This window comes from Rana temporaria, chromosome 3 (assembly GCF_905171775.1).
Source record: "Rana temporaria chromosome 3, aRanTem1.1, whole genome shotgun sequence".
NCBI classification, from domain to species: Eukaryota; Metazoa; Chordata; class Amphibia; order Anura; family Ranidae; genus Rana; species Rana temporaria.
The window spans coordinates 101,812,668-101,828,573 of record NC_053491.1 but is presented as its reverse complement, the minus strand read 5'-3'; the positions used below and the strand labels follow the sequence as shown (position 1 = coordinate 101,828,573).

At 42.1% G+C, this 15,906-nt stretch overlaps 1 protein-coding gene across 4 annotated transcripts in view; it reads right to left on the bottom strand.

Annotated features, from left to right (window-relative positions):
- SCAPER (S-phase cyclin A associated protein in the ER) overlaps positions 1-15,906 on the bottom strand; it is a 394,094-nt gene that overhangs the window by 266,913 nt on the left and 111,275 nt on the right. For 3 of the 4 annotated variants that reach the window (XM_040343114.1, XM_040343118.1, XM_040343115.1), the window contains exons 9-12: positions 12,702-12,914; positions 2,977-3,138; positions 2,635-2,707; positions 1,583-1,700 (exon numbers count right to left, since the gene is read on the bottom strand). In XM_040343114.1, the coding sequence (XP_040199048.1) occupies positions 1,583-1,700; positions 2,635-2,707; positions 2,977-3,138; positions 12,702-12,914 (566 nt within the window). The remainder of the gene's footprint in view (positions 1-1,582; positions 1,701-2,634; positions 2,708-2,976; positions 3,139-12,701; positions 12,915-15,906) is intronic. The other variant, XM_040343116.1, reaches the window with a different exon arrangement.

Here is a 15,906-nt window from a genome sequence, read left to right as displayed (position 1 = left end):
CCCAGATGGCTAAAGGCACTTGTGTACATCGCTGGATAGAGATGGGGCTCAGGTAAGTATCTGGTGGGAGCTGCTACACACATAGAGCATAGAATGCATTAAGGTAAAAAAAAACTTCTGCCTTTACAACCACTTTAATTTCATCAAGATGGTTGGGTGCATTGTCCTAGGCTCAGCTTTCCAATTGATAAGTAACATTTACACATTTTACATTTTAGATTGGGGTTTCTTGAGATTTTGCATACTTTTAATGGGTGCCACCATTAAAAAAAAGTTGAGAATGGCTGGATTTAAAAAAACGACAAGGTTGATGGGGTAAACAAACTTCAACTGAAATCCCAAGCCTACATTATTTTGGCAAAAAGCCATTTAGCTAGATTGGAATTTGGTAGCCTACCGTTTTTTTTTATTAATTTAGTTCTAGTTTATTGATTAGAAACATTCTATGGGAGTTTACTATATACAACTTCATATACAGTCATAGATGTGTGCTTCTCAATATACATTCTTTGTCTACTGTCCACTGCCAATTTTAGCCCCTGCTACTGCTTTGTCTCAGTAAAATATGATGCTTCTTAAAATGATTAACTGAAATGTACTCCAATGACACCTTTAAAGCCCATTTCACACGAGTAGGTAGATAGGGTCCACCGGTCCTTTTTTTCAGGTGGACCCAATTGGACCCTCCATTCTCCTCTATGGGCAGTCGGATATAAACAGACTTGTGTCCCTTTAAATCCGACTACCTTCAATCTGATCCAGCAAAAATAAATGGAAGAGGAACCATTCCCCTCCGTTTGGGAGCTGGGCAGTTTACTGCCAAGAGAACAGAGCGGGCTGTGTCAACGTCTGCTCTGCATAAGTGAAGTGTGCAAGGACCTGTCTTCTGGCCGCTCCACTCAGCTCAGCTCAGCGGATCAATCCCCTGCTGAGGAAAAATGGACCTGGCCAATGTGAAAGGGAATAACCACAACCTGACTTTATTAAAATATCCAGTGGAATACAGCAGCTGCTGGCTTTTAAAAAACGGACACTTACCTGTCCAGGTCGCCTTCAACGTCTGCAGCCAAAGCCTTGGTGAGGGAATCGGGAACTAAAACGCTGCGGCTTCACTGCCCGGTTCCCTACTGCGCATGCGCAAGTTCCCACTGGTCCCCGTTGTGTTCTGGGAGCCGAGTGACGCGAAGGGGCCGGACTCCTGTGGGAGTCTATACCCGGAAGTGGTGCAAATACCGGTATTACACAGGTATCTGCACCCCCCCCCCCCCCCTGAAAGGTGTCAAATGTGACACCGAAGGGGGGGAGGGTTCCAAAAAGCAGAGGTTCACTTTTGGGTGAACCTCCGCTTTAAGGCAAATATTCTGGTCAATTTGAAAGGGAATTTTCCCTCAGCAACCCACCAGCATGTCTTTGGAGTGTGAGAGGAAATGGCTACAGTGCATATTTTTTCTTTTAAAATTAAATATACACTTGGCAGTTAGGAAAATATTCAGCTCCTGATAACATAACTTTAGATAAAACATAAAAAAATCATATCAAAGGGCAAACTGAAATTAGACACTAGAAGAATAGAATGCCTGACCTTTTCCTGGAAGGTGAAGACAGCTTTTCATGCATGTGGATTCCATGCCCCGGTGGTCTTGAAGGTTCCTCTTCCACCATATCTCCCCAGGATGTGTTCTGTCTCCACGACTCTCGAGCTACAAGATCAAGCATGCATCAGGTAAACAGAGAACAGTTAGTTATGTTTTTTCTGTCTAAGGAAAGGCTTTTTCACAGTTAAATGCTACACAATATTTTTATGCTATGCCATTACATAAGCTAGAAAACAAAGTCTACATCCTGCAAAGACTATATTCACTGACAAATATGAGTTAAAGTTCAACTCCAGTAAAATTGAATATTCTCCATTACCATGGGGCTGTGCCTGAACTGTAAGGGTTAACTGCTTGTTTAAATCTAGGGGGCATAGAAAATAAGATTTACTTAGTCAATCCTCCAGGCTACTAGACTAGTCCCCTCAGTGTCATCTTCCCCATGGCTCCAGCAATCTAAAGACCTTACATCATCAAGACCAGTGCAGGTACAGTCCACTGCTGGGACATGGAAGAGCGCCATCTGCCCGGGGAGCGTAGGATTGTGTAAGTTAAAGTGATTTTACTCTACCCTAGGGAAAACAAGCAGTTAACCCTTTAGTGTGGGTTCAATTTCCCAGAGTTAGTGCAAGTAAACTCCAACAATAAATGTATATTCTTTTCTCTTATTTGGTCTATTAAATACACAATTGAAGGCTTTTTATTGTACTTGTTTTATAAGTGCAAGAAAAAAATAGCTGTTTATTCAGCCAATCATTTTGTGAACTTCCTGTGCTTTCTGCCTAAGGACTGTTATCAGTTAGCATTGTTTTTGCTAACTCTGTAAACTACAAAACACCACCCCTGTTATGGAGAAGAAAGGAAGATTCTTAGGTAGCCCTAACACAGTGTTTTGTTGTCCTAACACACTCCCTGTCCTAGGGTGACAATACTGCTCAGTATGGTAAACAACATAGATTTTCTAAACACAAAAGTAATAAATGAAAATCGCTTGTTTTCACACGACAGCTTCACTGCTTTTTTCCCCGCACCACGTTACCTTCATAATCTGCTAAAACCTCATTCCAGTCCATAGACATCCCGCAGAATGACATACCGCTGCCCACACTGGCCTGCAAAAAAGAATAAATACAAATGTCATATAGATACAGGCAACCTGCAGAATGCTCATTACTGAAAAATGACAAGGACTTTTTAAGAGTCTGGGCTTAAAAAGAAAATTAACAAAAAAGGTTGCTAGCACTGGAAATACTAAAGGGAAGGAATCTTGCTCAGACAGCTGTCATCAATTTAATTATAGTTTTAATAATTGCTTATGTGGTTTTAACAATGAAAACTAAATTAAAATCAGCCAACATACGAAAACACGCTGCAGACTTACAGAGAAATCACTTTCATTGTCTATTTCAATGTCATTCTCCTCTGCTTCAATCTCTCTGGTTAACTGTTCTTCCTCTGCTATAGCACTTGCTATGGCCTCTTCATTAGCTTTCTCCAGGCGGTCTGCAAGCTCTTCTTTTTTGGCAAGTACCTCTGCCATGGACTGCAGGAAAACAAGAAGCAGAATATTAGAAATCAGGTACATGAGAAATCTTACATGTCACAGACAGCAAAAATAAATCTTAAAATTACATATTCTCCAGTAATATTAACAAAATATGATAATTACAAGAAAATCTAATTTTAGATTTTTTCCAGTTGACAGAGCTGACCCAACAAAAAAGTCCTTCATTTTAAACACCCTTCTTTCATTTAGTAGAACAGTGGAAGGTCTGTAGTTTAATAGTTAATAATCTCCTTTATTTTAAATATATTTCCGACACAATCCTTGAAAATTGGAGCATCAAGCTACTAAAGGACATGTATTCCCCAAGCCTACTGACTCCCACATGCTGGTTCTGGTACATGGTCAAGTTCCTCTATGAAAAGCAGATCAAAATGCAAAGCTTTCACAAAATGCACAATGTTCCAGAGAACATTTTATGCAAACCGTATTCATCTTAAAGTCAACCTGTGACCAGATGTTGGACAATAAATTACTTAGAAATTTAAAATAAGAAGTAAATAGACTTTAAAAAAAGCCCAAACTGAGCTCTGTAGCTGCTGGCACTGTAGAGTAATTCAACCTCAAAAAAACAAAACAGAGACTATGAAATCTGGTTGCAGTAATTTTCTGGAGAAATTACAGCATAAGATTTTTTACATTAGAAGGTTGGCAGCGGGGCTCAAGTCCTGCGGGAACGCGTGGGAACGGAGTTCCTGCACTTTTTTCACAGCAGGAACTCGGTTCCCTTTGCAGGACTAGAGCAGCCGAGCCAATCCTTCACTAAGCGGCGATGCCCAGCTCGAGTCACTGTCAGGGGCAGGCGAACCTTAGTAATCCTTTATGTTACTGGCCGCTTCCTGTATATGGATTCATCAGGGAGTGTGCGGGTATTCCATCACTTCCTCGATGCCGCAATGTCTCCTGGGAACTTTTGTCATTGTTCCCAGGAGACATTGCGGAGGTCTGCCGCAAGTTATCACGGGATTTAGAAAGAACTTACAGTGGATCGAAAAAAAAAAACATGCGGTTTAGTAATTATGCATATGAGCGTATCATTTTTTTTTTTTTTTTTTTTTGTGGGGGAGTGGATCTTGGGTGGGAGTTCCCACACTTTTTTCCCCAGGACTTGACCCCTGGTTGGCAGGCTGTAAAGTCCCTGCTGCAAGAGGAAGGGAAGACCAGATGTTATTTTCATGCTTCTGCAGGTAACTTTGAGACTGATTAATTCCACAGTGCCTATTTAAGCAGAGCTTGTTTTAACAAGCTAACTGCTTGTTAGAATATGTAACTATAGCCTGACCACAAGTTCACTTTAATTGCATTTGAAGTAGTTACTCAAATGAGTCCTAATAGAATGTATCAACACATATTCATGTGATCTGCATGCACAATTCTACAACACATGCAGAAGTATAACAGAATTAATGCCATTCATGCTGAGGGAAAATCATGCATTATTTGATAGTACACAAATGTAGTTCTAAGGCCTCATGCACACAGGTTTCTTATAAACGACAGGAGAGAATGAGCCTTCTAAACTCACCTAAGCTGCATTATTTCAAACCAGTTAGGAGCGAGTTTAGCAGTGTTTGGACTTTGAGCATTTATTTATTTCATTTGGTAGAATAAAAAAAATTCCAGCCATTGAAATAAACTTTAAAGCAGAGCTCCACAAACCCCACCCAAAATGTTTCCCTGGCTACACTTGTCCACCTGTGGGCCCTGGACCAGCATAGGAGGTTCCCACACGGTAGAAGGGAGTGGGGAGTGCGGACACTCCATTTCTAGTTGTTGCACCGGAAGTGACATGTGACACTGTGATCCCCCTTCAGGTTCACCGGTCATCAAGCTCGGGAAAGAATGTAATGTAGTGTAATGTCTACTGCAGCGCATTACATTCACTGGAGCACAGGGCAGACATGCAGGGTCTTTTAGAGAACCTGTCCCCAAAAAAAAAAAAATCATAACACAGGGGACTTTTTTCCCCTTGTGTGATGGGAAGAAAAAAAGGTATATATTTTTTCTTAATTGTAAAAAATTTCAGTTACATCCAAGCACATAAAACCCCCCCCCCTCCAAAAAAATTAAGGCCCCCCCACATGTACGCACATACAAACGTAAACACGTGGTGGGGTGCCTATGCCTAAAGATGTTGATTGCGACACACGCGACGTTACATATCACTGTGCATGCCAGATTGAGAGTAATAATTGTAGCACCAGACCCTCTTCGGAACGCTAAACTGGTGATCTATAGGGGGCTTTTCATAGTGTTGTCAATGGAAAATATAGGATACTGACATGTTTAAGGTTTGACATGTTGGATATCTATTTACTCGGTGCAACCTCAGCTTCAATATTTTACCCTTTGCGGTAATATTGTTGGACATAAAAAATTGGGACCACTACTATTTTCTTTCCTAGGGTGTCTGCTTTCATAAAATATATATAACGTTTGGGGGTTTTTGTAATCTTCAGGCTTCAAATAATTGTTCAAACGTGTGCAAAAAACACTCTGGCTGTAAAAGGTTTAAAGGATAAGTTTATCTTCGGGAACATGTTACGTGTTCTACCCGTAAGATTTGTAAGTTTAAAAAAAAAAGGTCTCTAACTTTTTTAGCTGGCTCCTAGAGTCAAAGAAAATTTTTCAAGACCTGCGCTTAAGTCCAAAACCTAGCGTTCAGGCGCGTTTAACAGTATTTACGTACATTTAAGAGCGTTTAGATTTTTTTGGTGGTCAAAATTCTCTTTCCTGAATGCAATTGAAGGGTGTTCAGAACACATCCTCTAAACTCCCCAGCTACTAAACTGCTAAAAACTTCCATGTGTGCATGGCACATAGGATAACATTAGAGGAGTTCAAGGGCAGGAAAAAAAGAAACGCCTAAACTCACAAAATCAGAAGCAGTGTGCATGAGGTCTTAAAAAATTGTGCATAAACTGAGAATATCTCAATATCAATCTTTAAATTACAGATTTAGAAATGTCCAGTTTGGTTAACAAACACAATGTAGCAAACAAAACTGTGGAAAAAAAGGCATATTAGTAATGAATTTAGACTTAAAGTTGTATGACACAAGCTATCATTGCTATCTGGGGCGCCTTTGGAGAGATTTACCCTTACTTTTTGCCCTGCGGATGATTTCCTTCAAACAGGAAGTGAGAGAAAATCCACAACAGGGGCACAGACAGAAATAAAAATCTGACAGGGGTTTCAGACCTACTCTACTAAATAGAAGCAGTTTAAGTCTGCCAGCGTTGCTGTTGGATAGTTCACAATTCTATCTAAAATGAAGAAACAAAGTTTCTTCATTTTGCGCTTCTAGAGCTAGGTCCACACAAACATTGTTTTTATTAGGGTGGTTGGGTTGAGTGGGGGGAGTTTTTTATTCTGCACTTTTATCTCTAGATATACTACCAGCAACAATCTGAGGCTCGGATTCATGTATAAGCGCGCATCTTTGTGCGGGCGTAACGTAACCTATTTACGTTGCCTCCACAACTTTGACAGGCAAGTGCAGTATTCTCAAACCAAAGTTGCGGCGGCGTAGCATAAATAGGCCAGCGTAAGCCCGCCTAATTCAAATGTGGAAGATGTGGGCGTGTGTTATGTAAATTTAATGTGACCCCACGTAAATGATGCTTTTTACGAACGGCGCATGCGCCGTCCGTGAAAGTATCCCAGTGCGCATGCTCCAAATTAACCTGCAAGAAGCCAATGCTTTAGACGTGAATGTAAATGACGCACAGCCCTATTCGCAAACGACATACGCAAACGACGTAAAACGTGAAAAATTGGACGCTGTTCCGACGTCCATACTTAGCATTGCTACGCCTCATATAGCAGGGTTAACTTTACGCCGGAAAAAGCCTAATGTAAACGGCGTATCTGTACTGTGTTGGCCGGGCGTACGTTGGTGAATTGGCGTATCTAGCTGATTTACATATTTCTAGGCGTAAATCAGCGTACACGCCCCTAGCGGCCAGCGTAAATATGCAGTTAAGATACGACGGCGTAGGAGACTTACGCTGGTCGTATCTTATACAAATTGTGGCGTATCTGATCCTTAGAATCAGGCGCCAAGATACGACGGCTCAGACTCAGAGATACGGCGGCGTATCTGGAGATACGCCGTCGTATCTCCTACGTGAATCTGGGCCTATAAGTCTAAGTATCCCAGGCATCAATCTGTGTCTGACACTAGAAAGTGCCCTTGAGGTTCCATACATGCATTGCTTTCTCTAATTCAGCCCAGCGGACAGAAATCCAGATTCATCCATCCACACTAAACAGCATAGATAGAATACAATAACTGGCAAGGGAGATTAGTCACCTTCAGCTCTCAGAAACCCCATATAGTACCTGCAACTGATTGGCTGCTGTCACTGCTTGCTCAAGTCTTTTCCACCCGATTACTTCAATTTCTCAACTGAAGTTTGTCGAGCTGGGTGGTGTCAGCACAGCCATTCACAGCTTGAATATCAGCCAATTCACAGACATTATCTGAAATCTGAGTAGTGTATGGCTAGCTTTAGCCTAGTGGCTATTCCATGGATTGCCCTGTTACTCATCTACAGTATCTAATAGGGAATGCAGAAACAGGATGAGACCAATTGCTATCTTATTGGTTGAAGCAAAGTGCAGTACCCTGGAGGGGAGTATTGCCACTTTAACCCACAGCCAGTGGCTGATTGACCCACCACAATCTAACTATTAAAATGTTATCCTTGGGTGAACCTGAATTTTAAAATAGATCTAAACCATTAAAGTGGATGTAAACCCGATTCATAAAATTTGAGCTGGGCACATATATCTGCAGTATTTTGTTATCTCTCTTCAAAGAGCTAAGTCCTGTAGCTCTCTCCTGAAGCATTCTCCTGTTATCAGCCTGATAACTCCTGACAAAATTCTCGGACACATCAGATAAAAGCAGCCTGACATTTCTGTCAGGGGATGGTTGCTAAAATAGATTAGCAGGGAGATGGCCCTGTTACAAAACCCCTCTGAGAGTCTTATGCCGCGTACACACAACCATTTTTAATGGTCTGGAAAAAACTATGTTTTTTTCAACCCGATTCTTGTCAAGCCTGCCTTGCCTACACACGATCGTGAAAAAAAAAGCTCAACCAAAGCGCGGTGACGTACAACACGTACTACGGCACTATAAAGGGAAAGTACCATTCGGATGGCGCTCCCGTCTCATAACTTGCTTCTGAGCATGCACGTTTTTTTCACGTCGTTAAAGCCCACACACGACCATTTTTTACGACGTGAAAAACGACGCGAAAAAATAGAACATGTTCTAAATTTTTAATGGCCAACGTCATGAAAAACGGTTGTGTGTATGCGGCATTAGCCTATGTGGAGAGGGGGTGTGTGCCTTTTCTCCAATCAGCAATTTTCTTTTACAAAGTATTTTATTTGAAAAACAATTCAATTCAACAGGTTCCGTTGACAATTAGATGCCAATCAGCAATGTTAGCTATCTTGGCTATATGCCCAGACACAATCTGAACTTTCTAAACAGTATATAAATGTGAAGACAGCAGGTATACATGTAGATTTGATAGACAGGAGATTTGGTTCATCCTTGTGTATCATCTGAGGCTGTTCACTTCACTGGGTGTATGGAGGGTTTACATCTACTTTAAATCACTTTAAGCTATTGTACCACTCCCATTCTCTATTCTAACCTAACTGAATAAAATTAGCACTCTTAGGCCCCTTTCACACTAGGCAGATCCATCGCAGCAGAGTGCGCCAGCTCAGCGGGAGATCTCTCTGTGGATCTTCGCTGAGCCGGCGGATGACAGGTCACTCTCTGCTCACTGAGTGGGGGGGGGGCGTGTCCAGCGCCACCGTCTTCTATGGAGAGATCTGATGAAAACGAACAGCGTGTATCGCCATCCATCTGATTTTAGCAGATCGGGTCGGATGTCAGCGGACATGTCTCCGCTGACATCCGACGCTCCATAGAGTCCAACCGTGTGAAAGGGGCCTAACATTTAGCTTTTAGAAGGGTTGGGCTTTTCCCAAAATACTGCCAAACTGGTAGTTTTAGGAAAGAGCTAGCAGGGCAAAGTAGGGATCTGTATGCAAACAGGGGTGCTGAGTGACTGGCAGCAAAATACGTACAGGGTATGCAGTCTTTCTAAAGGTAAAGCATAAGGGAATTTTTAGTATTCACATATTTTGAGTTAATATTTCAGTATTTTATTTGAAGAAGTGTTTTTCACGCTGTTATATGGTTATGCTTTCATGTATTTTGCTATTGCACTAGGTGTAGTACTAGATTAGGTGCAAGAGGAAAGGTAGATTAACCACAACAATCCCTCTATCTCACTGCTTAAAGTGTATGTCTAGGGAAAAAAAAAAAAAAAATATGAAGTACATATGGTATCTGCAATACATACATGCTTCCATGTGTTTTGTCATGCTTCGAGCACAGAAAAAGAACTGTTGATCCTGCCTGAAATCATCTAATGAGCTCCTAAATTTCTGTAGTGAGATAACAACAGTGGGCCAGATCCACAAAAGGGATACACAGGTGTATCTGCTGATACGCCGTCGTATCCCTGTTTCTATCTATGCGGCTGATTCATAGAATCAGTTCCGCATAGATATTCCTAAGATCCAGCAGGTGTAACAGTTTTACACTGTCGGATCTTAGAATGCAATACTGCGGCCGCCGCTGGGGGCATTTCTCGTCGAAATTCCACGTCGGGTATGCAAATTAGCACTTACGGAGATCCACAAAGCTTTTTCCCTTCGTTATTTCTCCGTAAGTGTTAGTTTGCCGTCGCAAAATTAGGGCTGCTTTTACAAAGTGTAAACTTAGTACACTATGTAAAAGTATACCCTTCTATCCCGCGTCGCTGTCAATTTTTTTTTTTTATTATTTTTTTTCCCGCCGCAACTCTTTTTTTTTCTTTTACACCCGTCGCGATTCTCAAAACTCGGCGCAACGTAAATCCTCGCAAAGCACGTCGGGAAAATAGCGTCGGGAGCATGCGCAGTACGTCCGGCGCGGGAGTGCGCCTAATTTAAATGGGACTCGCCCCATTAGATTAGGCCCGCCTTGCGCCGGACAGATTTAAGTTACACCGCTGCAAATTTCTAGGTAAGTGCTTTGTGGATCGGGTAGAAATTTTGCGGCGGTGTAACTTAAATCGGAACATTTAAGTTGCGCTCGCTGGCTGTGGATCTGGCCCAGTGTCTCTGACCCACTGATGTGTCCGAGTCGTACCCTGCTGGACTAAAAGATCTGTCTATTCCTGCTCCCCTCCATATTCATACATGGATTTCTTTCCCAGCAAAACCATACTATTGCCTTGACTTCCAAGAGCCTGCCTATCTGTGTGCAGGGAACGTGTTTTTTGGAGACATAGTGCTAAGGGCATGCCTAGATCAATAGGAACTGATGTAGAAAATTACATTTCTGGCGGGATCACCAAGTATTTTTCTGTAAATGCCAGAAACATGAGAAAATGCAGATGTATTGCTCAGATGTATGTTTATATGTATTTTTTCCCTTCACACAAACACAATATATACAGCATATAAAAAAGCAAAGGCGTATGCTGAAAAGGCTAGGCTGCTCACACTCTGAGCCTCCCTTTACAAAGCTCACTCTTACATGCATTTGCTTATATAAAGGACAGAGCACAAATTAACATGCAATGCCACAATACAACAAAATGGTTGTTTGTATTATTGAACCTTTCATCCTAAACATCTGTAACAGAATTGCAGAGTGATGAGAAGAGTTTACCTGTTCTGAACAAGTACACCATGAAAAACAATTAGATAAAAGAGAGACAATTATTAAGATTTAGTTCAATTAAATAAATTGGGGGAACCCCAAAGCTTTTGGCAAATAACACCCTTTCTGCCACCAAGAAAAAAACAGTCATTATCCAGCATTCACTCCTGACGTACAACAACTGCTGAAATACCTTTCTATCTACCAAAAATGTTGTATTACATGCTGTTCATACTCAGTCACTATGAGAATTACTTTCTGTATTCTGCAAAAAACCTGGTTAATCCTGCTGTTCTTTATTTCCCCCTTCTGTCCAAGTCCCCAATTCAGTCCCCAATGCAGTTGGGTATTTTGCAGAAGTGTTGGCAGCTCTGCACATGCTCAGTTTTCACTGAGTTTCTATGCTGAGCATTTCCTCCCTATCACATCTGAGCAGACTGGAAGACCCCTTTCACACTGGGGCAGTGGGGGCGTCGGCGGTAAAGCGCCGCCATTGGGGTTCTTTTGACCCCCGCTAGCGGCCGAAAAAGTATTTAAACTGTCTGCAAAACGGCGCTTTACCGGCGGTTCGCCGGCGCTGCCCATTGATTTCATTGAAGGAGCAGTGTATTCACCGTTCCTACAGCACCTCAAAGATGCGGCTAGCAGGACTTTTTTTACCCTCCTGCCAGCGCACCGCTCCAGGGCGCTTTGCCGGCGATATTTTATCGCTATAGCACCTGCAAAGCGCCTCACTGTGAAAGGGGTCAAAGAAGATTAGCATGTTAGCTACTAAGGATGAGCCGATCACCCCCCTATTCGGTTCGCACCAGAACTTGCGAACAGGCAAATAAATTTCTCCGAACACGCAAACACCATTAAAGTCTATGGGACACGAACATGAAAAATCTAAAGTGCTCATTTTAAAGGCTTATATGCATGGTATTGTCCTAAAAAGTTTGGGGACCTGGGTTCTGAGCCAGTGGACATTTTTTTTTAATTTGGCGCAGAGTTCCCGTTAATATCCATAACAGACCTGAGGGGCCTGGTCTGGATTTTAAAGGGGACCCCCACACATTTTTTTTATTTGGTTTGGGGTTCCCCTTAATATTCATACCAGACCCAAAGGGCCTGGTAATGGACTGGGAGGGGGGGGGGGGCATTCTGTTTTTTCAATGAGTTTTATCTATATTGCTGAGACCCAACAATTCATTAAAGCCGCGATCAGTTTTAAATTGCTGCAGGACTGTTCTAAACAAAATGCGCTACTTTACAGGCATACAATAGACACCCCCCTCAGGCACGATATTTAAATATTTCATTTTTATTGTTACACTTTAAGCATTATTAAAGTCACTGCCCCCGAAAAAACTTATGTTTTCAAAACTTTTTTTGCATTTATACAGGGCCCGGGTCCCCAAACACTTTTTATGGCAATAACTTGCATATTAGCCTTTAAAATTAGCACTTTTGGTTTTTCATGTTAGTGTCCCATACATTTTTAAACAGTGTTCCGCGGCTTTAAAATTTGCCACGAACACTGCATATTGTTCGACAAACATCGGACTCAGCCCTATTAGCTAAGTCGTTTTTTTTAGCTAATTTATTAGCCAATTTAGTTTTGGGAAAACTATTTTTTTTTAATGCATACATAATCATCTCCTTACATTTAGATGATCACATCTTAACATAACTTCACGCCATACAACTTAAATAGCATTCAATCAACAGTTATGACAAACTCACATTTAACAGGAAAAAAATCGGAAATTGAGAGTCCTATGAAGAAAAAAAAGAAAAGCACATAAAATGTTCTTACCAATTTTCCAGCACTCACGTTTGAAAGATCCATTTCAGTACCACTTTTCCCTCCCTCTGATGGGCCAGCAAGGCAGGTGACATCAGAATTTCTCATCCTAGAAAGGGGGTCCAAAAACTCAACTGGAATGTCCAGACAGGGTAGTTTTGGGGCTGACTGGGAAGCAAAGGATCCTATTGTCTTTATTTCTTCTAAGGCTTTGTGAACAGTGAACTACAATAAAACAAATCAATAGTTTAATATTTCACATTTGTTGATAACTACTAAATATGTTTGAAAAGAATATAATAGTTTATACAGTATATGCTATTATTAAAGTTAATCTAAAGGCAGAAGTTATTTTTTTTATCTTAATGCATTCTATGCATCAAGATAAAAAGCCTTCTGTGTGCAGCAGCCCCCTACTACTTACCTGAGCCCCATCTCAATCCAGCAGTGTCCAAGAGAAACTCGGCTCTCCCTCCTGATTGGCTGAGACAGCAGCAGAGTGCCATTGGCTCACGCTATGAGTAGGGGTGCAACGGATCAAAAAAATTTGGATCGTTCCTCGGATCAGGAGTCACGGATCAGATCATTTTTCGGATCAGCAAAAAAAAAAATCTCCCCTACTGTAATATCCACAAACATCTCCCCCCCCCCACTGTAAAATCCAGAGACATCTACCCCCCCCCCCCTTGTAATATCCACAGACATCTCCCCCCCACTGTAATATCCACAGACATCTCCCCCCCACTGTAATATTCACAGACATCTCCCCCCCACTGTAATATCCAAAGACATCTCCCCCACTGTAATATCCAGTCCAACATTGCCCCCACTCATCACTGTAATATCCAGTCCAACATTGCCCCCACTAATCACTGTAATATCCAGTCCAACATTGCCCCCACTCATCACTGTAATATCCAGTCTAACATTGCCCCCACTCATCACTGTAATATCCAGTCCAACATTGCCCCCACTCATCACTGTAATATCCAGTCCAACATTGCCCCCACTAATCACTGTAATATCCAGTCCAACATTGCCCCCACTCATCACTGTAATATCCAGTCTAACATTGCCCCCACTCATCACTGTAATATCCAGTCCAACATTGCCCCCACTAATCACTGTAATATCCAGTCTAACATTGCCCCCACTCATCACTGTAATATCCAGTCCAACATTGCCCCCACTCATCACTGTAATATCCAGTCCAACATTGCCCCCACTAATCACTGTAATATCCAGTCTAACATTGCCCCCACTCATCACTGTAATATCCAGTCCAACATTGCCCCCACTAATCACTGTAATATCCAGTCTAACATTGCCCCCACTCATCACTGTAATATCCAGTCCAACATTGCCAAAACTCACTGTAATTTTGACATGCTCTTGCAGAATAGAAGCTGGCTAGAAGATCCACGAGCAGTTGAGGGAGGGGTGATGACGTCAGCGCGCACCTAGTCAGCCGCCGCATGTACCAAGATGGCCGTCGCTCCGGAGCTAGGCCGAAGCCGCAGCCTTTCCTAAGGCCGTGGCAGCGGAGCGCTCCGCGGATCGCGTTGTGTGCCGATCCGAACAGGTCGACCCGTTCAGATCACGGATCGGTCACGATCCGTTGCACCACTATCTGTGAGCCAATGAGGAGAGAGGGGGCCGGGCCAGGCCCCGGCTCTGTGTCTGAACGGACACACAGAGCAGCGACTCGGGTGTCCCCTTAGCAAGTTGCTTGCTGTGGGGGCTCTAGGCAGGAGGGAGGGACCAGAAGGGTTGAAGAATGACCCGAGAAGAGGAGGATCCTGGCTGCTCTGTGCAAAAGCACTGCACAAAGCAGGTAAGTATAATGTTTGTTATTTTTAAATGAAAAAACAAGGCTTTAGTATCACTTTAAAGGACAACTGAAGACAGGATAAAATGAACAGTACCTCCCTCTAATATAAGGTTATGTGTAATTTAATCTGAGATGAATGCTAAATATTGAATTTCCCCATCAGGTTGTAAAATACTTGTGGAATAGGGAGAAGGCTTTCAGTTGGATGGTGTGGCACTTTCGGCAATGATTAATCTGTTGTGAACCAAGCAGGGTATTAATTCAATGTAGAGTGTTACCAAATCATCTGCTTTCTAAAGTATAACTCTCCAGTGGAGAGCGAAGAAAAATACTAATGCTCAATTATTTCTTAGTATTTTTCTTGTGTGGCAATTGTTCAATGATTTTATTAAAAATAGCTACAGATGCAAGAAAAAGTGTGTGAACCTTTTTGGAATATGGATTTCTGCACAAATTGGTCATAAAATGTGATCTGATCTTCATCTAAGTCACAACAATAGACAATCACAGTCTGCTTAAACTAAAAACACACAAAGAATTAAATGTTACCATGTTTTTATTGAACACACCATGTAAACATTCACAGTGCAGATGACTACTGACATCTCCAAGAGCTAATTGGAGTGAGGTGTCAGCCAACTGGAGTCCAATCAATGAGATGAGTTTGGAGGTGTTGGTTACAGCTGCCCTGCCCTAAAAAAAACACACAGCAGTTCTGGGTTTGCTTTTCACAAGAAGCATTGCCTGATGTGAATGGTGCCTCGCACAAAAGAGCTCTCAGAAGACCTACGATTAAGAATTGTTAACTTGCATAAAGCTGGAAAGGGTTATAAAAGTATCTCCAAAAGCCTTGCTGTTCATCAGTCCATGGTAAGACAAATTGTCTACAAATGGAGAAAGTTCAGCACTGCTGCTACTCTCCCTAGGAGTGGCCGTCCTGTAAAGATGACTGCAGGAGCACAGCGCAGAAGAAGAAACATAGAGTGTCAGCTAAAGACTTACAAAAGTCTCTGGCATATGCTAACATCCCTGTTAGGGAATCTACGATACGTAAAACACTAAACAATAATGGATTTCATGGGAGGATACCACAGAGGAAGCCACTGCTGTCCAAAATAAACATTGCTGCACATTTACAGTTTGCACAATATTCTGTGGACAGATGAAACCAAAGTTGAGTTGTTTTGAAGAAACACACAACACTATGTGTGGAGAAAAAGAGGCACAGCACACCAACATCAAAACCGCATCCCAATTGTGAAGTATGGTGGTGGGGGCATCATGGGTTGGGGCTGCTTTGCTGCATCAGGGCCTGGATGGATTGCTATCATCGAAGGAAAAATGAATTCCCACATTTATCAAGACATTGCAGGAGAACTTAAGGCC